The following is a 24,907-nucleotide window of genomic DNA, read 5'->3' on the forward strand; positions in this document are numbered from 1 at the left end:
TAGATCCGTCTGATCAGCAGCAGCACCCGCACCCCCAGCATATGCAGGAAGCAGAGTAGCATCAGCCCCTATGGCCTCAAGAAAGATGAAGAATGCCATCTGCCCAGGGGCTGAAGGAGGAGGCTGCCCACTGGAATAGGCTTCTGATGGGGAGGTGGGAGAACATGAGTGAGACAGTGTGTCTATGTGGCTATGCCTGTTTGTGCGTGAGAGAGCATATATGTGTGTGTGTGTGTGTGTGTGTATATGTGTGTGAGAGAGCATATATGTGTGTGTGTGTGAATGTGTGAGAGAGCATGTCAGTATGTGTGTGTGTGTGAATGTGTGAGAGAGCATGTCAGTGTGTGTGTGTGTGTGTATGTGTGTGAGAGAGCATATATGTGTGTGTGTGAATGTGTGAGAGAGAGCATGTCAGTGTGTGTGTGTGTATGTGTGTGAGAGAGCATATATGTGTGTGAATGTGTGAGAGAGAGCATGTCAGTGTGTGTGTGTGTGTATATGTGTGTGAGAGAGCATGTCAGTGTGTGTGTGTGAGAGAGCATATATGTGTGTGAATGTGTGAGAGAGAGCATGTCAGTGTGTGTGTATATGTGTGTGAGAGAGCATATATGTGTGTGTGTGAATGTGTGAGAGAGAGAGCATGTCAGTATGTGTGTGTGAGAGCATGTTTGTTTAGGAGCAAGTCTGTGTATGAGTGAAAGAGAGCCTATCTGTGTGTGTGTGAGAGAATGTGTTTCTGTGTGAGACAGCATGTCTGTGTGTGTGCCTGTAAGAGCATGTTTGTGTTTGTGTGTGGGCACGTCTATGTGAAAATATATCTGTCTCTTTGTGTGTGTGAGAGCATGTGCTGTGATTGAGCGTGTATGTATATATTAGAGAGACAAGAGACTGTAAACAACCCCTTGCTTCGCCCCTGTAATCCATGACAATCTCAGGGCAACTAGGGAAACCAAAAAAATCCCAGATTTAGACAGCAGGGGATTTTTAAAAAATACTTTTTAAGTATTGGGTGATGTTTGTGTCAGCTGTTTCGAAATATTTTATTGGTCTTTGGAAAATGTATATAAGTTTAAATTATGGGATGTTATTCTATTTATTAGTTGTTTTGAAATATTATTTTTATTAGTATGGTTTTACTTCTATTGATGATTTATTGTTTGTTTTATGAGGAATTGTAATGTTTCTGTTTTTCCATTGTAGCACTACATACTTATAGCTAGATTCATCAAAATGTGATACTTTTTGCATGAATAATGCCCACGATAAGGAAAAGGGGTGTGGTTTTGATAATTTTAGCGTTACAGAATGGTGCACAGGTATTTTATCACTCCATGCATTAAGGTTATTGCACCCCATGATAACCTTATTTTGGGGGGGACAGCAAGAGAGAGAGAGAGAGAGACTTTTTAATAAGGCTCTCATAGTAGTCAACTCTTTATAGCACTATGGGAGAGTCATCTATTAACTCGAGATGAAGTTTTGGTGGTGATCTAGGCTTTTGGGGTCAATTTTACATGCATAGTGAGACATACAAACAGCACAGTACACATCAGTGAAGATTTGATGTGATTTTGAGAGAGGAAAGTCACAGAAAGATGAGATTTCTACACTAATCTTTCTGTGACTTTCATGCGTCTCACTGTGCATGTAAAACTGGCCCCAAAACCCTAGACCAGCACCAAACCTCACCTTGCGTTACTAGATGACTCTCCTATAGTGGTATATATAGATGGGAATTATGTGACCACCCCAGAAGCTCTCTATCTCTCTCTCCTGCTTGAAATGGAATTTACAATATCTGTCGTGAATTCCGTTTCGGGCATATTGTGCAGTTTAACACCAGGAAGAAAGGTGTAGTTATTTCTGGCGTTAAAAGTGTGCGATAACATGTGTTACGCTATTGCATGCTGCAGTGATGCCCTCATTTTCATAGAACCCGCCCAAACTCTTCCCCGACTCCTCCCCCTCTGAATAAATTCCAAAAATTTGCATTCGCAAAATTTATTGTGTATGGGAAATATCGCATGCGTTATGGCGTTACCGTGGGCATTAGGGCCATAACGCATTTTGATAAATGACCCTGATAGTTTGGCTTGTTGTGGTTTACAGTTAATTTTTTTGTCTGCATGTTTGCATTATTGCTGTATTGTCACTTTATTCTGCATTTGGTGAGGGTCTGTGTTTTGCACGTGGGACCGAGTTGACGTATTCTGCTAATGTGTAGATTCTGTGCAGCTTGGCTTTTTCTGTTTTCCTAATTGGAGGTGCATTGGTGTTTTAGGGCCTGGTGTAATCCATTGTAGTATTGCCTTTTGATAAGTAGGGTTGATGGTGTTTGACTGTGGCAGATGTTGCAAATTTTGCTATGGGAGATTTACTATATTGAAATTGCAATTCAGTTTATTCGTGGCTTTTTGATGTCCAAGCCTATACACAACACACATTACAATAGACTTAAAACCAATTCCAAGGTTCTTTTTTACTTTTTTGCAGGATTTTACAGCACTGCATGTAAATATACATTGTAAGTGATATTTGTACCCAGAAGACTGTACTTGAAATGTAATCGTTCATGTAAAATCTATTATAAATGCATAATTTTTTATTGTGTATGGGGAAAATCTGATTGAAGAGTGGCAGGCTGTAATTTACGCCTAAGGTGCCTATTACCCTTGCATTGGCCCTGGTGGTATTTTATAAATTGGGCTTCTCCCTCCACATGGTTTATAAAATATAGGCATAATTTTGTGCACACTCTTATTCATGCATTTGCTGACTTAAGCACATTGTTAATTACCCTCCCTGTGACCCTTTAAAAATTGATATAAAATCTGTGGGTAATTGATTTAAATTTATGTGGGTTGTTATAAAATTAACCCCATAGTGTACCACGATATAAATTTAGAAAACAGATAATCTAATGCATATTTTCTCATTACAACCTGTACATCCGATATTCAAGTGCATAGTTTCACAAAATATTTGCACACAACTCATGAAATATTTAAATTAGCTAAAGTTCCAAAATAAAAATTTCAAATGGTTGATGACACTGAAGCCACGTCTAAATAAACTTTAATTCTACTAACAAAAAACTATTTGTCACATCTACTCACCCCACAGTCATTAGCTCCACTTCCACACATACCCACGTAGTAGCTAAAACAACAGTTATGATACAGATTAAAAGATCAGGCCTTTACTTGTTGACATTACTAGACCACATGATATATAGGTAAAGTCTTTCTTTCTATAATCAACTCTATAGGATACAGGGTGGGGAGAAACCTCAGTGCAACTGGGGAAAAAACATATCCAGGTTATTATCAAAATGTATGGAAAAACTAGGTCCACAGAAAGAGACTAACATAAAACCCAACACTTAATTAAGAAATCATTTAAAAAAATTAATCAAGGACCCATCATGCATGGCTAGTACCTTAGTTCATGCTCAGCCTATATCATTCATTCCAAGTACTAAAGGCTTTCTACTTCCTTGGCCATTTAATTTTATTTTCCTTATAAAATTTGCCATTTAATTTGAAATACATCGAGTCCTTCTAACATTAAGGCATGCCTTTCACTAAAATTGGGAGCAAATAATATTCTGTATTACCGACAACAGGGCTCTTTCCTGATTGTTTTTTAGTTGTGTCCCAAGGTCAACGTCAAGTTAATATGAACTACAGCCATGGTAGTGTTTAATGGACTCGAGTGGGCCTGATTCACTAAGAGATTTTTCCCATCCTGTATCTATATAGAAAAGTGAGCCCGGCTCGTTATCAGCCCTGTTGCTACTAGCAGATGACTGCTAATAATGAGAAAACAAGAAATAATGGCAATCCCAAGGATGCTCCACATTCTGCATTCAACTCAAAACACAATTTTACTTTAACAAATGTATTTATCAAATTTCACTTGCAATACAAAAGCAAAACCTTCTTCTTTGTATACAGAAACATATAGAAATTAGTTGCTTGAAACAAAAATTAAGTAATACAATATTCTCTCATTTCCAAAACATTGATCAATAACCGAGAAAGGAGAAGAGAAACAGAAAATATTAAGGGAGTTTAATCAAGAAAAGGAATATTTAGAAAACAGCATGACGCCCAATGCACACAACTATTCTAGCCCATTAAAAACCCTTATTAGGTGCAGAGGTGAAGATCTGATGACCTTCAGAGTGAGGAAATTCATCCAAAGATGAGATCTGTGCAATGTTCATCAAGCTAGGTTGAGAGAACATTGCACAAATGTCATCTTTGGGTGAGTTTCTTCACTCCGAAGGTCATCGAATCTTCACAAGAGAGCACTGTTCTGTTCGTACGTCTCACTTTGAATGTCAAAGTGGCCCCTAAGCCCTACACTAATAACTAAACCTCACCTCGAGTTACTAGTGGGCCTCCCTTAGAGATATAAATACCTATCTAGTGTGAGGGCATTATGGCTTCTCTCTCTCTCTCTCTCCCTCTCTCCCTCTCCCTCTCCCTCTCCCTCTCCCTCTCCCTCTCTCTCTCTCTCTCTCTCTCCCTCCCTCCCCCCTCAGGAGCTTAAACATGGTCCCCCCAGTGGTTGTATGTAGGAACTACATCGATTCTGGCATTTTGATAAATCCAGGCCTTGATACACTCTCTACTTAGCTATTTCTGCTATATTTATAGCATTTTGATTAATCGAGGGGTTAGTGAGATACTGTGAGAAGGTAAAAAAGAAATTTTATTCACCAAAGGAACAGCATCTGGATCATGTTTTATGATATCAAGAAAATACTTTCTTAAAGTCAACAATGGCAGTTCTCCAATGCCTAATTTTCCTCTGATTCCAGCCACTAATTAAGAACAAGTCACTCCTTAACTGGAGAGGTATTAAGATACTTGATATTCTGAATATCCTTTTCCAAAGATTTAGGGGCAGATTTTAAAAGCCTATGCATGTAAATCCAGGTGGATTTACGCACGTAGGGGGTTTACGTGCCACGGGCCTATTTTCAAAAGGCCCGGTGGCGCGCATAAAGCCCTGGGACACGTGTAAGTCCCGGGGCTTGAAAGAATGGGCGGTCCAGGGGTGGGGTGGGTGGGACGGTCCGGGGGCGGGGTGGAGGCATGGCCAGAGACCTCTCCACGGCCGCTGGGCCTGGGGATTGCACGCCAGCCGAGTGCTGGCACATGCAATTTGTGCCTGCCCTTGGCAGGCGTAACTTCTGGGATAAAGGTATGGGGTATTTTTTTTCGGGCTGGAGGGCGGAACAGGTAGGGGAAGGGAAGGTGGGGGGGGGGGGGGGGCGAAGGAAAGTTCCCTCAGCGGCCGCTCTGATTTTGGAGTGGCCTCGGAAGGAACGGGGAAAGCCATCAGGGCTCCCCTAGGGCTCGGCGCACAAAATGCACTAGTGTACACCCCCTTGCAAACGCGGACACCGGATTTTATAACATGCGCGCGGCTGCGCACACATGTTATAAAATTGGGGGTACATTTGTGCGCGCCAGGCAGCCCGTACTAATGTAGGCCACGTGCATAGGTTTTAAAATCTGCCCCTAAATCTTTGTCTTGTTCCTGCAATTGGCCCCTATGTTGATGAACCAAAGGCTCCAAAGAAGCAGCTAGGAAGTCTATTTTTTTGCCACAGTTGTTAATGGAATTATCAAGATTAGCCACCAGTTCCTAAATAGAGACTAAGGTGAATACTGCCAATTTAATCGGTGAAACGAAAGACTCACCACGCACAGCCAAATTATCCAAAAGCATGGAAGCAGCAGTAAAGACGGGACCGACCACCAAAACAGTCATTACCCAAATGGCTGCAAAGGAAGAAAACTTCCCTGAGCAGATCTTCCAGTATCTATGGCATCTCCCATCACCAGATCATCAAAAGATGCTACTGCTGCAACTGCCCCCTCCACCTTGGGCGCACTGATGAAGTCATCTACTGGCGCCAAGGAAGGCAACTAGAAAGATTGCATCTTTGCTCCGAGGGGGGGGGGGGGGTCACTGATCTAGAGGACTACCTCCTCCCCTGCATTTGAGGCGTTCCCTTGCCACAATTGCAACAGGGACCTCATCCCCCCCTTGGTAGTTGAAATCCGAGACACGAAAGATGAAATCCGCTGCTGTCTGGGAAGTAAAGACCCAAACCTTCCCTTTGCGTTTTGAAGGCATCAGGCAAGGTAAAGCCAACAAACAAAACGCTCAGCCACAAATACAGTGCACTCGGGCCATGCCGCCATCTTGTTCTCTCATCCCTCAAAACATGATTTTTTGAGAGAATTCCCAGCTCAATGGAGCACAGACTAACTTGATAAAATATACTCGCTGTAAACGCATTGCAGACTCAACAGAAAAGGCCATATGAGTTTACCATCTGTACAGAAAAGGCAGTTTGCAGTTTACACTTTTAAGGAAAAGAACATACTCTAGTTTTTGAAATTCTTCAATCAGACTTGATTTCTGTGCTGGAGACATTCTGGCAAAGATGGTTCCATTCAGCAACAACTGGAATAAGAAAACATCAAACCACTAATAGCGTATACTGTTCATACTTCCTTAATTTTAAGAGAGGGTGCACTTCAAGAATGACTCTTTTAGCCTGTATTCATTTTAGTGCTTGTAAGGTGCTTATTATTGTGTTGGATGTAATTTTTTTTTGGGTGGGGGGAGAGTGTAAAATTCTGGAATTGTTAATTCTATACATGAATTCTATACATGAATTCTATACAAGAAAACGTGTCTTGTTTAAATGTATGCGCAGCGACTACCAGAAAGGTGCAGCTCTTACATGGATTTTAAAAAGTATGCATGTATATTCCTGTTCACAAGTTCCGATTTGCTAAGAGCAGGTCTAACTTTGTGCAGGTGAGGCTGTGTACATATTTTTGTATACTTTTCAAAGCAGATTCTGCACAAAGTTCATTTTGAAAACTGCTGCAGCTTATGCATGTAGCTGCCATAACTTATTTGTACACTTGGGTGTTGTAGAGATGTAGGAATGTTGATGTTCTTTTTGTACGACTTTTGCAGGATTTTTAATTTTTTTTTTCTTTGCATCTAGTCAAGGCAGATGCAGACAAGGCTCAATTCAGCACAATTCAACTTGGAAATATATTCATAGAGAGATTTCAAAGGGCAGAGGGAAGTGCCTAGCAAAGAATATGTTCATTCTGAATTCAAGATGAGGTCTATCGGGGCACCACACATCTCAGCCTGTTCTCGTGAAGGGAGAGAGAATGATTCCTGTTCAGGATGAATGACAGGAGGCAGAGGGTAGAAAAAGAATCAGGCCCAGCATACAGATTTGGAAACCTTTTCTTGATTAAATGAATTGCAGTTACATTAAACAGGAAGCAGATCGAAGGGTATTCAGATATTTTACTCTGGCCCATTGCTACTTTTCATTGACAAAACGCAGGTAAAGGAGACCTCAAAGTATAGCAAATGTTTTAAAAATAGCTTCCCTCCTACTTACCTTTGGAAGCAAATTAGAAAAATGCTCCACTATAACATCTAAGGATTTTCCACTCATGGCGAAATGGTAATCACGTGTTTCATCTGCACAGTGAGATTCTCCTTCAGTACTGATGTACATCTAGAAAGCACACAAAATCGTTTTCCAGGTTAGTCTCTTATAAGACTAAATTGTTCTTTTTTTTTTTTCTTTTTTGACCCAGCAGTTTCCTCCTGCACATTTGGGATTCCAACTCTGCTCGGTCCAAGTCTGGAATCTGGCGCCATGTGCCTAAAAGGTGAATTTTCAAACCATGCGCACGTAAAAATGAGCACTCCCGTACCCAAAATAGCACATCCGCGAGGGCACGCTACTTTCAAAACCACAGCACCAACGCGTAAATCAGGGTCTGCGCGCGTAAGGAAAGGGGGGTGTCAGGGGCGTCCCAGGGCGGGGCCTAGACGTGCACACATAAGTTGCTATTTTAAAACCCGCTAAAGTGGCACGCGTGCGTCTTTTACTTGTCTATGTTTACTCCTGCTCGATATCTGGTGTAAGTGATCATAAACATCTTGAAAGTGAAAAAAATGACTGGCTGGGGGTTGTGGATGAAGTGAGGGGAGATCAGGATGAAGAGCCGGGAGGGTCTTAGCGACTGGCAGATGGACTGGGGGGAACTGATAGACTAATTGGTAAAACTGGTAATTTCATGGCTGGCGCGTGTTAGAAAATACCCTGACGTACGCGTGCAAAAGCTGACTAACGGGATTAAAGTATCTGATTAACGCGAGTAAGATTTACTCACAAATCCTTCTAAAACTGAAAGTACAAATACGCGGTTACCTCATTTCCACACACTTAGCCGGACTCATTTCCAATTTAGGGGGTCATTCTCTAAAGAGATCCCGTGTGCGATACCTAAATCGGGGCGGGTTCTGGGCGGGGTCAGCACCGGAAGGGGAGGAGTCGGGGCGGCACCGGGGGCCAACGCTGGAAAGACATCGCTGATGGCGAAAGGTAAGGACCCCTTATCGCCCGCCAGTTTCACGCCGAATAATACACCTTTTATGGTGTAGTTATTCGGCGCGAAAGCCGGCCTGCCCCCCGCTTCAAACCCCTGCCCCCTGTTACCATCGGATTCTCTAAGGAATCCAGGCCTTAATTGGCTATTTAGCTGGAAAAATTTGAACTTATCGGCAACATTCCAATTTATCCAACTAAGTAACAGAAAGGCCTACATAGCCAATTAAGTAGCGCTTTTCGGATTTATCCATCTGTGTGCTGCTACTTAGCAGGATAAATCAGCATTTTTCAGGTTCGTGGTTTTTACATACGCGAGCATTTGTGCGCACTTGTTACAAAGTAATGGGCGCATGCAAGCAGTTTTGAAAGTAATCCTCCCTATTTGCAACTACCCTGAGATATTCCCTCCCCCCCCCCCCCCCCCCCATATTTTATATCCCATCCCAGCTTATCTTTGGTCCTAGTTATTGCAGCAATGGGCCTTGCACCAGGGATCTTTTTTGAATCCCACAATCAAACCGGCCACTAGGGGTCATCATTGCGCAATGACTATAACGCCTTTCCCCATTAGGGTCCATGACCTCTGCCTCCACAGCAGATCCAGCCTCGGGCTGACCTGGAGAGTGGAAGATCTGGCCCAGGAATCAAATCTAGTGTCCTTCATAGGGAGTGCAGAGCCTTGCCATTGAGCTGCTGCGTCGGCTAGGGATAATCGTTTTTATTACCACGAAGTCTGACATCAAAAATAAGACCAAAGAATCAGACTCATGTGCGAAGAATGATGGTGATAGCTTGAAATCTTATAGAATTATTTTTTTTTAAAAAGGAGAAAAACTTTCTATATAGGACATCTAGCTCTCCCAATGACTCCCTCAGCATGTGAGGGCTAGAAATATGAAAATAATTTAAGATCAGTCTTGAAGTGGGCAGATTTCTGCTTTATTTGAGTTTAATGGACTTTTCAAAATTTTGACTGATCTGCTATGGAAGTTCATCAAATTTTTCCCAGCAGTCATGGGGAAAATTTTGAGCAAATTCACCAAAATCTGCTGATTCATATAGAAATCCACAGCAGAGCTGCCCAAGTCAGCAAATCTGCTTGAAATCCAATGTAGATTTGTGAAAATCTGCGTATGATTTCTGACAAAAAAAAGTTTATACTAATTCAACAAATCCCCAAAATTGTTAAAAGTATGTTGAATTAGTTTGCAACTTTAAAACAAAATACACCTCTATTGAACCTCCTTTCCTGTAAATATGTTTTTAATGGGTATTTATTCTCCATCTACAAAATAAAATGTAATAAGGATGTGCATTAATTTGTTACAAATGCCAAAATTGCAACAAACAAGGCCATTTTTGGTTCAGTCGAAATGGAATGAACTAAAAATAGCTGCTTATGAAAATATCCAAAACCTTCCAGCCATAAAACTACCTGGGTCTGAAGCTGGAGCCTAACACTGGACCAGGCCCAGTGTTGAGGATTAGGCCCAGGCCAGGTCATGGCACAGAGTCTTAAGCTCAGTGCAAAGGCCTAGGCCAGGCCCAGTGTTGAGCCCAGCACTGAGGCCCTGGTCCAGACCGGGGCCCGGTGCAGAAGTCCAGGCTGGACTGGTACCAAGACCTAGGCTCAGGCCAGTGTTGGGGCTTGGCACTAATGCCTGGGCCCAGTGCCGAGGCCTAGGCACAGGCTAGAGCCTCTGCTTTTCTGGGTCCCAGTGTTTGAAAAATGGTGCTGTCTGCCTGGAGAACGGTGCAGAAGTGACGTGCATTAAATAAAGAACATTAACACACTTTAGTACATAGCCCCCTATTTATGACGCCGCCGCCTGGACTAAACATTTGCAAGCAGTAATAGATATGCCAACAGTAGGAAGTATAAAAAAATGTCTTGTTTTAATGCAGCAAAGACTCAAATAAATAAAAAAAATGCTATTATTGTCTGAGAGCTGTTGTTTTACATAGAAAGCCAATTACATTTTTAAAAAATCAGGAAATTCATCAGGAAACAGCCCTCTGGATCAGTTTCCAAGACAGATCCAAAGGAACAAAAATACTTTTTTAAAGCTCTCCAAAATACTTTTTAACAAAAAAACGCACCACTGTAAACCATGGAAAAAAAAACTCGTGAAAAATCCATGGAGATACCGAATGTGTGACTGTTTATGACAAGTGCTCTCCTCACATCCTTCTGCACAGCCTGCACTATAAACATTTCAGACCTACACAGGCAGTGCTTGCATGGATTCCATATCCATTCGTCCCGTTGTCTTCCAGTGCTTGCCAGGCGATAGACGCCAGGTTGGTTCCTTCTGGTCCACGGGCTTCCACTACAATCACCTTGCTGTTCTCGGAAACCATTCCAGAATTTTTGGCAACAGTGATAGCTGTTTGAAGGCTGTCGCCTACGAAATTATCATGAGAAGCAGGAACACATATGTAATTTACATGTCCTTCCCTTAATCTAGGACAGTCTTTAGAAATATTATAAATCTTTCTGGTTAGCATGGTCCTTTCTTTCTCTCTACTCTCAGCAGGTTTTCACTCCATGTCCTCTCCCATTCTTTATCATCTACTCTTCCTGTACCTTTTACCTCGTCCTTTGTACCTCTTTTTCTTTTTTGTACTCTCTTTTCCGTACTTTTTTCTGTTGAAATAGAAGTATTTGGACGAATTTTAAAAGCCCGACATGCGCATTAATTAGGAGACGCACGAAGAAGCTGGGCTCGCGTGTGCCAAGTGGATTTTAAAAGCCGCCGAGATAGGCGCATATCTCTCCCAGCACGCATGCACATCTAGAAAGTTTTTCAAAAGGGGGCGGGGCGTGGGCATGGTCTAGGTGAGGCATGGGCCTTTCGGGGCATACATCAGAGATGTGCGGGCAAATACTGAGGTGACCTGGTATGTGCCGAGGCCCCCTGCTGCATAACTTTAGCTTCTTAGCGTCCAGTCAGAAGAATCCAGAACAAGCGGGTTATGCACCTCTACCAGCAGATGAAGATGGAGCAAACTGATATAACAAATACATATACCCCTGCAGTGACATCAGCCTGCCGTATTCTCCGTCTCCAGCAGATGGTGGACGTGCATCTCCCTACTGGGGATTGCTTTTATTTTAAAGAAAAGGAGAATTAAGGAAATAAATTCGCCCCACTCTCCTACAGTGATACCAAATGGTCCCTCCCTTAGTTGAGAATTCCTGAGGTGATTTCCGTGGGCCTTCGGACGAGTGCCTTGGTCCGTTAGCTGATTTTTCAGCCAGCATGGACTTAGCTGCTTGAGCAGCTGAAAGGCAGCGGGTGCAGGAAGCCGAGAACGGCCGTGACGGTGCCTGCCCTCTCCCCCCACAGCCGGAGACAATCTCTGTACTTATGCAGGTAAGACTGAGCTCTGGTAAGTTTAAAAGATTATACAGAGACTTAGAAGGAAATTGTTCTTTGTTGTGCAGGGCTTCCTCCTCTCCTGGTCTCCGTGCTCGGGGCACAGGTCTGACATTCGTCCCACTCTGTGGGAGTTTGAGGGACGTGAGCAGTCTGGCAGGTTAAGCAGGCTCCTTAGGCTAGGCCCCGCTCCGAGACTTTGTGCTGTGTGCCACGTGATAGGTCGCAACGTCATTTCGCACATTTTCTATGGCTGCCCTTTACAGGATTGTCAGTCCGGCACGTGCGTCTAGCTGTGTGTCCAGGTTGTGCGCCCAATTTTTGGACGCACAGTTGGGCCTTGCAGTCTATGTGTCCACATTAAGCGACGTCATAAGAACATAAGAACTTGCCATGCTGGGTCAGACCAAGGGTCCATCAAGCCCAGCATCCTGTTTCCAACAGTGGCCAATCCAGGCCATAAGGACCTGGCAATTACCCAAACACTAAGAAGATCCCATGCTACTGATGCAATTAATAGCAGTGGCTATTCCCTAAGTAAAATTGAATAATAGCCGATAATGGACTTCTCCTCCAAGAACTTATCCAAACCTTTTTTGAACCCAGCCACACTAACTGCACTAACCACATCCTCTGGCAACAAATTCCAGAGCTTAATTGTGCGTTGAGTGAAAAATAATTTTCTCCGATTAGTCTTAAATGTGCTACTTGCTAACTTCATGGAATGCCCCCTAGTCCTTCTATTATTCGAAAGTGTAACCGATTCACATCTACTTGTTCAAGACCTCTCATGATCTTAAAGACCTCTATCATATCCCCCCTCAGCCGTCTCTTCTCCAAGCATGAACAGCCCTAACCTCTTCAGTCTTTCCTCATAGGGGAGCTGTTCCATCCCCTTCTCTGTACCTTTTCCATCGCAACTATATCTTTTTTGAGATGTGGCGACCAGAATTGTACACAGTATTCAAGGTGCGGTCTCACCATGGAGCGATACAGAGGCATTATGACATTTTCCATTTTATTAACCATTCCCTTCCTAATAATCCCTAACATTTTGTTTGCTTTTCTGACTGCTGCAGCACACTGAGCCGACGATTTTATCCACTATGATGCCTAAATCTTTTTCCTGGGCGGTAGCTCCTAATATGGAACCTAACATTGTGTAACTACAGCAAGGGTTATTTTTCCCTATATGCAACACCTTGCACTTCTCCACATTAAATTTCATCTGTGCTCAGGCAGTGTCATGGGTAGAAGTTAAATTGTTGTCTCCCGTTCACATTTGCCGAGCTACGACAGCATCCTCCTTCCACACCTTTTCCAGGTATTATCATCTGGATGTTCAGGCCCAGGAGGACACTGCCTTCGCACGTGCAGTTTCGACTGGACCGTGGGCAGCCTCCCGCTCTATTCGGCAGTAACTTGGGTATATCCCACTTGCTCTGGATTCATCTGCCTGGATGCTAAGAAATTACTACTTACTTGATAATTTCCTTTTCTTTAGGACAGTCAGATGAATCCAGCTTCCCTCCCTTGGCTGCCAACTGAATGCATATTGATCCACCTGTGTGCCTATGTTTTACAGGGATTACTGGTAAGTATTACTCCTGTCCCTAGACAAGTGTTATACTGTTATTACTTTCTTGTCTGAGCTCAGTGTTGCCTGATGGCTGAGTATTGAAATGGTTATCTGTTTTAAATCAAGTTTTTTGCTAGTCTGTCCACTGTTTGCTTTTGAAGAAAATACTGGCAGGCTGATGTCACTGCAGGGGTATATATTTTGTGATGTCAGTTTACTCCATCTCCATCTGCTGGTAGAGGTGCATAACCCATTTGTTCTGGATTCATCTGTGTCCTAAAGCAAAGGAAGTTATCAAGTAAGCAGTAATTCCTAATTCTGCTACGAATTCCATGTAGTTAAAATTTTAAGAAAAATGGAAGGATCTGTGGAGTTTTAAGGGTTGGGGCTAACTGGGGGAGTGACGATATCAAACCAGAGGGGGTTAGAGGACCCATCTCTTAACTGGGCAAACTGGGCATGAACTGGTAAAACTGGGAATCACATCGGCGCACTCCCCTTTTAAAATCCTCCGATTTAAGTGGCAGCAGTGGGATTTGCACGCAGATGCACATGCCCACTTAATACTTGGTGCGCATGTGCGCACATATGCATGCGTATGTTATAAAATGGCCGCATCCCTGGGTACGGGCCGACAAATGCGTACAAATGTGCGTACGTGCGCCAGTTTGAAAAGTACGTGTGCCAGTTTGAAAGGTTATTGTCCCTGAGGGCAAGTTTCAAAGACATTTCTACAGGTAAAACAATATTTTATCCAAAGAAATGATTTTATTCAAAACCGCCCTGCCGATATGCAGATAAAGATACACATGTATGTCCTGTTCATGTCTAAATTTACCCGGGCTGAGTGAAGGCATTCCTGAGGGCGAAGTTAGGGATAGGTTTGAACCTATATGCAAACTTTTTGGATTTTCAAAAGTACGCATGTAAATTTCCCCAAAAATGATTCCACTGATATATATTAGCGGGTGAAATTGTGAGAAGGCAAATTTGGTGGAATAATTTTCAAAGTGGACCTATGTGCATAAGATCGTCATTGAAAATTGGTATAATTTATGGGTGTATTTGCCACCGCTGTTTGAAAATGACCCCCACCATGCCCAGTTCAAACCAGTGCAATCCAGTAACTATCTCACATCACATCTGCTTTAGTTTGGTATCATCTGTCCCAGCAAATATATTCGGGCAGCTTGTTAATCCTTTCCATATGCAGTTTTGTTTCACGTTTAGACTCATGTTTGTAAAATTATTTCTTCTGAGACACTCTATCAGCCCCTTTTATTTCAAATCTCTCATAAAGCAGAAATTCTCATTTCCCCTCCTGGCTCATGCCATCTCTTGAGCTTTGCATACTGCAGAAATATGGCAAATAATCCTTTACAACTTGCAAGCCACCTCATGTATTAAATTACATCTATGGTACGCAGGGAACTCCCCGGAGAGTGCCATGTCCTACATATCTTGCTGCCTGACCTAATGGTGTATAGAATCTTACGTACCCGTTATCATGACAGTCCGGATGTGGGCATTGTTGAGCTCCTGTATGACTGGCTTGGTCTCTGCCTTCAGACGGTTCTCCAGAATCAGAAGTCCAAGAAATATCAGATTTGATTCTACCTCTTCTCTTAAAATAAACAGACAATGCAGGATGAATTTGGACATTCTGATCACTGCTTGCCTCCTTCCATTGAAGTTGCTAATGGTTCTGCTTCACTGGAAACTACCCAGCAGATACTGAACAAAGCTTAGTGATTTCTTACCTTATTAAGCTGTCCAATCCACTGTGATCCTTTGTTTCCAGAGTTTTGTATGCTAGGCCAATTACTCGAAAGCCTTGAAATGTATAGTGTTCAAGTTCTCTTGAGAAATTGGGTGGGACTGTTGGAAAATAAAAATAAGTCAATAGTTTTGATGGATTCCAAGAATGGTTTATGCTTTGCCCACGTAGCCTGTAAATATTTATTTATTTATTTATTTATTTATTGTTTTTGTTATACCGAGTTTCATGATAGGCATCACATCAACCCGGTTTACAAATAACAAGGAGTGTAAAGCATAACGTAACGTAAAAAACAATATTTTCAATAAGAACCTTGAACTTTAAATACAGTGAATCAGAAAAAGGGAGAGGGAAAGTTACAAAAAACAAGGAAAATAAACTTGGGATGGAAGGGGAGAAATTGAACTGCACAATATTTACATTTCAGCCTATTGATACATTAGAATAGCAAGTGAAAAAATAAGACTATGAAACGGTACATAGGTAATCAAATGAATAAATATGACACAGTTGTGAATGGTAATAGTATGATAAATATTCAGCAGGAATTAGTGAGAGAGGGTTTGAGGTTGGTTGATTCGTGTTTACATTCCATTATTGCATACGAGTTAGTGCTAGTGAGAGGAGGTTTTATTCAAGGCTTGGAAATGCTTTTTTGAAAAGCCAAGTTTTTAGTCTTTTCCTAAATGTTAAAGAGCATGGCTCTTGTCTCAAATCAGGTGGGATCGAGTTCCAGAGAGCTGGACCTGCTGATGAGAATATATATTTTCTTATTCTGATATATATTTTCTTATTCTTATTATTAATAATAATAATTCTTATTCTTATTTTTAATAATAATAATATAATAATAATAATAATAATTCTTATTCTTATTATTAATAAGAAATATATTTTCTTATTCTGATCAGTTACTGTTATTCTATTCTCACCTCACTCAAATTAAAGATTTAGGCTATATTCAAACATTGCCGGTTAGGTTTTCCCGTTATCCGGCTACATGTAGCTGGATAATCTTAGTCAAGTATATTCGGCGAAATGTTTATCCTGTTGAATATACTGGACAAAGTGTTTGGCCAGATTTAGCCAGATAACCTGTCCACTAAATGGCTTACTGAATATGGGCCTGAGAAAAATTTCTGGCACAGAGACGTCTTATAATTTTGGCAAATACAAATAATCACGTTACAAAAAGCTTGACTCAGAGACCCTGAGAATTGCAGAAAAGTTACACGAACACCCTTTATTCGCCTTTTTAGATTGATCATCCCTAGGAATATCAAACTAATCAGTCTCAGTAAAATATGCATGAACCTCATCCCTTTTCAGATATGTGTATTGCCATGCTACTGATCTGATCAACATCTGGAATTGGACAGTGGAAGCGATATGAGCAAGCTGCCATCAGCTTAACATAAAGACAAGAAGCTGACAATGCTTGCACACACTTCAGTCACCGCGCTGCCTCATTTAAATATGCTCGAAACAACAAGTTCTGAGCTTCTAGGTCACTCAGAAGAAAAAAAAAATCTACCATAATGAACAAACATCCATTTTCAGGCTGAAAACTCTTTATCCTGCAAAATTCGAGACAAATGCAAGTTGACACAGGAGTAAATCTCCACAGTACAGAGCCCAAAAGTCCCCAGAAACTGGCACAAAAATTATTTTTGCAGTAAGAGAATATCGCAATCAGAATAACTCAGATTCTCAGCCATTCAAGTGACTATGTTACTTGGCCCCGGCACAGGGGTTGTCAATGCAGTCCTCAGGCGCCCTAGCTGATCTGGGTTTCAGGTTATACGCAATGTATATATAAGAGATATATATTTGCATATGTTGGGCTTCTAATGTATGCAGAAGTACCTTATGCATGTTCATGATGGACAGCCTGAAAAAAAACAGATGGGTCAGGAGTTGAGAACCACTGGCCTAGAAGTTGTATGAAGTCTTACATGAGAATTCCTCAACGCGCCCCTGTGACTCATCATCATGATCTTTATTTTGCAGACATCTTTCCATATCAATGCCCAAGGCAACTTAAAACAATAATAGTAATAAAAATTAAAATGTAAATAATTATACATATATGATATCTTTGATGAATGCCAGTTTATAAAAACTGTCAAATAAATAAATAAATGTGCACTTAAGTACACGAAGCACTCAGTTGCAATATCACGGCAAAGCTCATTAAAATATGTCTGAAGGATGCCAGAAAGCAGGGCCACAGTGCAAGGGTGTCAGGCGCCCTAGGTGAACCTTATGCCTTGCGCCCACCCCCGCTCCCCCTCCAGTCCAGGCCCCAGCCCTGACCTCATTCACTCAGACAGGCCCCCTCTCTTACACACACTTAGGTTCCTTGTCTCATTCACACACGCACCCTTACACAGGCTCCCTCCCTCTCTGTCACTAACACCATTGCTCTCTTGTATACATATAATCCCTCTCACTCACACACACACACACACACACATACAAACAGAGGCACTGCTCGTGTCCCGCCGAGTGTCTGCTTTTCTCAGCCATGAGCAGAATGAGAGTTGCTCAGACCTGCTGAGTCTTTGCTTCTCTTGGCCTTGAGTGGGATGGACTTTGCTTGCGGCCCCACATGGCTGCTCTTTGCCGCCCCCTAATGGCTGGCGTCCTAGGCGACTGCCTAGTTCGCCTATTGGGATGTGCCGGCCCTGCCGGAAAGGGACTTTAAATTCATAATAAAGATGGTTCCACAACTATTGTTGTTCATGGACTATCAATATTGTATAGAAAGTAGTATATAGTGACCACCCAATAAAGAACTTTATTACTTCGACCAGGTGTGCTAACCGATTACAATACAAAGAGAAGCATTTAACCAAGCACCAAAAAATAAGATTAATTAGAAACACAAATGTTATCAGAACAAATAAACCCAAGGTTTCAGCAAGCCAGTCAGTGCATGGGCCACCCCGTCTTTTCATTTATTCATCAAGGGCTCATGATTCCCAAGCAATGATTTTTTAAGTATTTTTCAGAGCATATAAACATTTATATGTAGATCAGCACTCTTAAAATTTATATAAAGCCCAACAATGGCTTTATATCAATTTTGCAGACGCTTCAGGAGTCACTTAATGATGACCTTAATTATGATTGCTATCATCTTCTTCCATGGACACAAAGTCTCAAGTGATAGAGCACACTGACTGGCTTGCTGGCACCTTGGGTTTATTTGTTCTGATTTCATTTGAAATTCTAAGAGGTTTTGGTACTTGTAACGCTCTTAACCAGTTCAGCAAGCGTGAAGTAACTAACTCAACTGCATGATACTAAATACCTGTTTCTGGTTTGCAGAAGCCGACCACCATTTCTGGAGCCCCTTTCATATAAACAGTAAGCTCGTCCTCTCCAATTACCCGAGTGATCACAGTCATGCGCTGCAGAGCTGAGGAAAAGGGAAACTGGTGGAGAATTGAAATTCCTTGCACTGATTCCTGAGGAGAAAACAAAAGAGCAAAGATGTAAAAGATGCCATGCATGTTAATATAAATACTAAATTGTTATACAGTTCTCTTTTTTTTCCCTGACGCTTTGTTCAATTTGCTGTTGAGGTTTTCTGGCCTTTAGTTTCACTAGATCTCAAAGTATTTCTTTATGTAATGACATGATATTTAGGGATGTACAAACAATATAAAAAAAAGCTTGCAAACTAGTCTGAATGCACAAGAAGTTTGCAAGTTTGATGAATGAGAATAGTTTGTTAAACTTTGTTAAAAAAGAAATCGGATGCTTACAACTCAAGTTGGTCAATTTGGGGAAAACTGAACCAGATTTACTTTTCATGGGGATCTGCAGCAGAGTCTAGCAGTGAAGATTGGGAATCAACGTCATTATTTGGTGACATTTTTCCCCATATTTGTTGAAGACATATTGACAATTTTTCCCACTGACTCTGTGAAATAAAAACTCTAAACAGGCCAAAATTCATCTCATTTAAGTTTAGCCTTGAATTGTTTGCACGATCTTAGTATATAGATGCTAACTTCCATTCTGTTATATCCTCCTGATTCTTAACAATTTATGGACTATTAATGTAAGATATTGGCAGTTCTGTTGACAGCATTTTTACCAATCGGGCTGTAGTGAATGAGTTGTAGACGTCATGTTGTATTATGGTGTAGTGTACAAGCTGTCGATAACATTGCATGAGGATGGGGTTATCAGGCCTTATGAGCTGTGGTAGTGCTGTAGGAAGTTGGTTCAGCAGCTGGGACAAGAGTCACGTTACGTTTTTCTTGTGAATATAATGAAGTAACCCATTTTGGCCATTTTTCAATTCGACAGGCAAAGTAAATATACATACCTTTCCTTTGAAGCTTTATTTACCACTTTTAGAGAAAGGGTTTTTCCCTCCAGGAATGGCTGAATTATAGACCATTTTGGCCAAGGTGACCGCATGTAACAATGCAAGAAAAAAGTGGGACAAAATTTTGGAAAAAGAAGAGATATGCAGGCATAAAAACTCTAGGGAGTATGCGAATTTAGGGACAGCAACTGGAAATTTCAACCTACAAGACTTTTTAATCGGTCTTTTTCTATTGTGGAATGAGCTCCATCTGACTACTAGAGAGGAAACAAATTTGATGACATTTCACTGTTTGCTAAAAACATGGCTGATAGCATCAGAGTTCTCTTTTAAAGAAGCTAGGTGGTTAGACCTTGTTGCTTGAAAACCTGGCTCAGGGCGTAAGAGTTTCATAGTTGATGTAAGGACAGTGGAAGTTAAATTTATTTATTTATTTATTTATTTAGAACTTTTCTATACCGACGTTCATGACTCTACATATCACATCGGTTTACATCGAGCCAAGGTTAACATAATAATAATAATAATATTACATAGAACAAGGGTTACCTCGAACGGGGGTTAAAAATAATAATAATAATAATTTATAGAATAAGGCGTGTCCCTTATTTTAGAGGTGTTTGGGGTTGAGTGGGTGGGGGGGTATTACTATGAAGGAGATGGCTTATTTATTTTTAGAAATGCGGAGTAGACGGGAGGTAAAAGAGATGGTGATATATCTGGTAAAATGATGTAGGCGGATGGTAATACGGAGATAATGATAAATATGTTGTATCAGAGATGGAGTAGGTGGGTGGGAACAAGGAGGTGGTGAGGTAATCCATTTTGCTATGTTTTATGTTCACTTTAAAGTTGTATTGTTTTTAAATATAGGTACATCGATTTGGAAATTTTTATTGTAAAAATTGGAAGGCGATTAACACATTTTTTATAAAAAAAAAATTCACCAGATTTGGGGTCAGGAAGGAATTTTTAAATATTCTACAAACTTGGCTAAGATATATGGTGGATTTCCTTTTTGGCTTCTTCTAGATTATCACATACAAGTAGTATCTGGTGGTCAGGTAAAACTGAGAGGGTTGATGTACCAACGCGCAGGATTTCCAATGGGTTAATCACCTCTTTCCCATGCAAGTTTGCTGGGCCAGAAACTTTGCTAGGGGGGCTAGCTTAAAGAGTTAACCACATCTCATTGAGGTGCAGTTATTTGTTTGGTGAAAACTGGCACACAAAGATATTTTTGCGCTGGTTTTTGCTTGCTTCTGAATTAAGGAGCTGCTTTGGATGATATTTGCATCGCATTAGCTCATTCGTTTCAGACTACTTATGAAAGGGGATTACTTGTGAAGGGGATGTTTTGCATGTTGGCCTCTTTTGTGAAATTTTTTTTTTTTTTTGGCTGTAACGCCTCCACATTAGTAAAAACCGTACCATGTTGGCTTTGGGCCCTGGTTTAATAATTATGCTTGATGTCGCTGAAAGTGTCTCATCATTATTGTTATCTACAGTTGAATCTTCCATACCCTGTGAAAAGAAAACGGACACTTTAAACATAAATATGAACAGTTTCTGAGTATATGCAGTAATTGAGATTTCACTTTATCATGCATTCATTTGATGGTGCTCTTTCTGCCTTTTCAGGAGGAACAGGCTTGCTGAACTGTTTGCCAAGAAAATACAGGGGTAGGTTTTAAAAGGTGCGCTCGCGTGTCCATGCGCGCATGCTTCCTGGCGCGCACACGTGGATGCGCCGATTTTATAACATGCGCAGGGGAGGGTGGGCCTAATTTTATAAACGTACATGCAGTGACGAGATCGGACCTCTACCAGTTCGCTCCCAGTCTGCTCCACGTGAATAACCCCCGGGATTTACGTGCGCTGGGCATTTAAAATCTACCCGATAATTTTTTTTCAAATTTAATTAACACTGATACTAAAAAAAACATTTTTGCTATCTTGCATTATCATTAACAAATTGTCTTTTCATGTAAACTATGATAATGTTTAACATATAGCGAGCATTCATAGGCTCGCTATAAATATCTCCAAGTCCAGAATCAAGAACTTATTCCATTATGTGGTGTCTCCTAGGATACTACAATAGAAAGTATATATATATATATATATATATATATGTGCAGTAATGACACGTCATATAATTGATGGCCAGATGTAGGTATCTGGCAAACTGATCTGCGTGTACAGGTCTTCTTATCTATACAAATATTCCCACATGTCTAAGCAACTTATCTTGCTGAATAATATGCTATATCAATACTTGCACATATAATTAGAAAAATAATAAACTTACCGTAGACATTACCCAGTTAGTGGCTTCAAACATTTTCAGGTCCAGCGGATCTCCCTGGAGATTCCCGTCCAGGGCAATCAGCGAGTGGCAGCTGGCCATAGCTCCCAGCAGAGGGCCCCGGGGCAAGGCATTGCCGGAGGAGAAGTTGTGAACTTTCTGCAAACTTATTATTAAATTGGAAACATTTCTTTAGAAAATAAAATAAAATTTACATGCATCGTCTTTCACGCTAGTTTCAATAAACAGCACTATGTTATATATATATATATATATATATATATATATATATATATATATAATAAAATTATATATTATATATATACTATATTATAAAACAAAACTCTAAGGAATGCTTTACAGTGTTTTGTTCTGCTCGCTTGTACTATTAAAGAGAATGAAATGCTACTTGTAAGAGTAGTTTGCAGGTTCTGAAAGCTCCAACTGTTTTCAAATAAAGAATTTCAAGTTGATTGAAGTAGAATAGCTGGTGGCAATTAGCATTTCTCTGCTGTAGAAACAAGAGAGATGACAGCGATCAAAAGAATTGGGTTCTAGACTGACCAAATGGCCCAGTAGCCATGCATCATGGTCCAGTGCAGGAGACTTGAAACTAATTCCTGAAATTCAGGCTCACGGTGCTCGGAGACGGGGGCATAGCTACGGGTGGGCGTTGGGAGGCCTGTGCCCCCCGTCACATTGGGGTCAGGCTCCCACCCCTAGCAACAAGGCCCATGTCGGCTCCTAAAGGTACAGCAGTTAGAGGGCCTGGGGGGGGGGGGGGGGGGGGCATTGGAATCTCCGCCATTCCACACTCCCCTGTGCCTTTAGCTTAAGCAGGGAAACACCAGTCCTGTAAGAGTCTGGGGCCAGCAGATAACTTTTCCCCCCCTCCTCTCAGGAATGCCTGGCCCCGGGTGGAAGCCTATTTACATAATTGCTGTTTAAAGCTTGCATACAGTACCTGCCATTTCCATGAGGGATAGCGAGAAACAACTGGGAGTGGAAAGACAGAAGATGGAGAGCGCTGTCAGAAATTAAAGGGTTTTGTAGCCACTGCCGTGAAGACCCACCTGGGATGAGGTAAAGGATGGGGGTGGGTCATAACCTTGGGCTCTGGCTGTGCCCCCTGCTCAGACCATTGCAGATGCTGTGCTTGTAGTTCTTGGAAAGGAATGGGCGAACGAAGGAGAAATGGAGGAAGAAGCTGGTCACCAGGTGGCTTTAGAGTCACATAGGCATAGCCCATAGCAGATGGGGGGGGGGGGGGGGCATGGGCAGGGAAGTATAGGGGTTCAGAAACGTTGAGTGGAATTATACAAGAAGGCTCTGACAGGGAGATACCTTGAGTATGGACCCTTCCCCTCACTGTGCCATTGTTAGGAACTGCTGGGTCGATCCCCCATAGGCTGCACTTAGAAAGGTAGGGGAGGCGATGAGCTCATCCATTTCCTAGCAGATGGAATTATTTTTCCTTTATAGAAATCAGAATGGACTTGGTAAACAAAGGGGATGAAGGAATCAAAGGCAAATAGTTTACATCGGCAGTAGACCACGGATGAGGGAGGAAAGCGACGAGCCAATGGAGAGGGCAGAACTGAAGAAAGTAAGTTGGGATTTCAAGTACAAGAAAACGGGAGAGGGTTTGCTTGCAGAGATAAGACTTGGGAGAAACGAATGACAGAGTAAGAGGAAGGGGCAGTAAGGCAAGGGGGAGTTCTAGGGGAGGAGGATGCGGTCCAATACGGAGAAAAAAAAAAGGCATGGAAAAAGTAAGATGGTGAAGTTTGTTGCTGCTACCTCCTAAAGAAATGAGAATGGTAAAGTTTATTAGAGCCACAGCTCTGCTGCGAGGTTCATATTCCACGTTTTGTGGGAGATACATACCAGTTTCCTTGTGAAGGGATGATACCCCACAAATCCAGTCCATCTTCTGTTAAAGTGCCAGTCTAAGTGAAAACCGATATCCGTGTTAGGTTACGGTTTATAGACTATGCATTCACAAACAGAAAAAACCTGAACTTCAAGCTCCCTGCACAGAGGATTCCGAAGCCCAGGATTAGTGTAGCCAAGACAAGGCCTCTGCAGGCCTTAATATCTCTAAAAGCAAAATAATTATAGGAAATTATCAGGAACTGAATCCTTTTAGGAAAAGGTATCTGTTTTAAAGCTACCCAGATCAGGAAGGAAGCCAGGGATGTGATTATGGGACAAAGTGAAATTTTATGGAGATGCTCTTGATCAATTGTACACCTCTGAGCACTTGGTTCTGGCATGATTTTGGGTTGAAGCAGAGATTTCAGCTTTGAAGAAATGCAAAAAATAGAAAATGTTTTATTTACTTTATCAAAGCAGATGAGATTTATTTGTCCACAGATATTGATCCTATCTGGACTGATACAGAAGATGGATTTTTTCTTCAACCTCCTTTGAGCATAAACATTCCCCGTCGTTAAAGCAGCCGGAATAGCAGGAGGAATTGCGCCGGTCATGAGAAGCAGGGCCTCTTTCACAACTCTACCTACAGAAATCTGTAGAAACGGTTACAGGTAAGCAGCGCGCTACTCCGGCCTCTTGTCCTGCTACAATTGATTGGATTAAACCAATCATTGTCTATTGATTTAATTGAACCAACCACTGAACAAACTATCACCCATTGATTTCTTTTTATTAAATAATTTAGCTTTCTTTTCTGAAATATTTTATTATTGGAATGCATGTGGCATAGATGCAGCCATACCAAGACCAGTGTTACATTGCACCAAGGTTAATTTTTGCTCCAGTTGCATGAAGCAAGTTGTATTGTGGGATGCATTTGTATAAATGCAATGCAATACCACTAGACCGAAAAATCCCACTAACTGGCATAAACATTATACTTGGGTCTTATTGTGTCCAAGGTTTCCTCTAAAACATCCTGTTGGAAATTAACCGCTCACTGTGACGCATAATGAACTATCTCACAGTAACATGGCTGATAACATTCAGCTCCGATGGAGAGGTTTTACTGTGAAAGGCAGCCTCTCCATCAGTGAAATATCACTTTTAAGCACC

General features: G+C 41.5%; 1 protein-coding gene across 1 annotated transcript in view; it reads right to left on the reverse strand.

Annotated features, from left to right (window-relative positions):
• Nucleotides 1–24,907, reverse strand: part of LOC115099327 (probable cation-transporting ATPase 13A4) — a 104,587-nt gene that overhangs the window by 42,931 nt on the left and 36,749 nt on the right. Inside the window, exons 12-22 of the mRNA XM_029616912.1 lie at nucleotides 24,196–24,384; nucleotides 23,741–23,802; nucleotides 21,869–22,019; nucleotides 20,977–21,069; nucleotides 18,517–18,673; nucleotides 15,181–15,298; nucleotides 14,920–15,044; nucleotides 10,677–10,866; nucleotides 7,460–7,565; nucleotides 6,410–6,489; nucleotides 3,117–3,159 (exon numbers count right to left, since the gene is read on the reverse strand). Coding sequence (XP_029472772.1) covers nucleotides 3,117–3,159; nucleotides 6,410–6,489; nucleotides 7,460–7,565; nucleotides 10,677–10,866; nucleotides 14,920–15,044; nucleotides 15,181–15,298; nucleotides 18,517–18,673; nucleotides 20,977–21,069; nucleotides 21,869–22,019; nucleotides 23,741–23,802; nucleotides 24,196–24,384 — 1,314 coding nt within the window. The remainder of the gene's footprint in view (nucleotides 1–3,116; nucleotides 3,160–6,409; nucleotides 6,490–7,459; nucleotides 7,566–10,676; nucleotides 10,867–14,919; nucleotides 15,045–15,180; nucleotides 15,299–18,516; nucleotides 18,674–20,976; nucleotides 21,070–21,868; nucleotides 22,020–23,740; nucleotides 23,803–24,195; nucleotides 24,385–24,907) is intronic.

The sequence above is a fragment of the Rhinatrema bivittatum genome, chromosome 9, assembly GCF_901001135.1.
Source record: "Rhinatrema bivittatum chromosome 9, aRhiBiv1.1, whole genome shotgun sequence".
Classification (NCBI taxonomy): Eukaryota; Metazoa; Chordata; class Amphibia; order Gymnophiona; family Rhinatrematidae; genus Rhinatrema; species Rhinatrema bivittatum.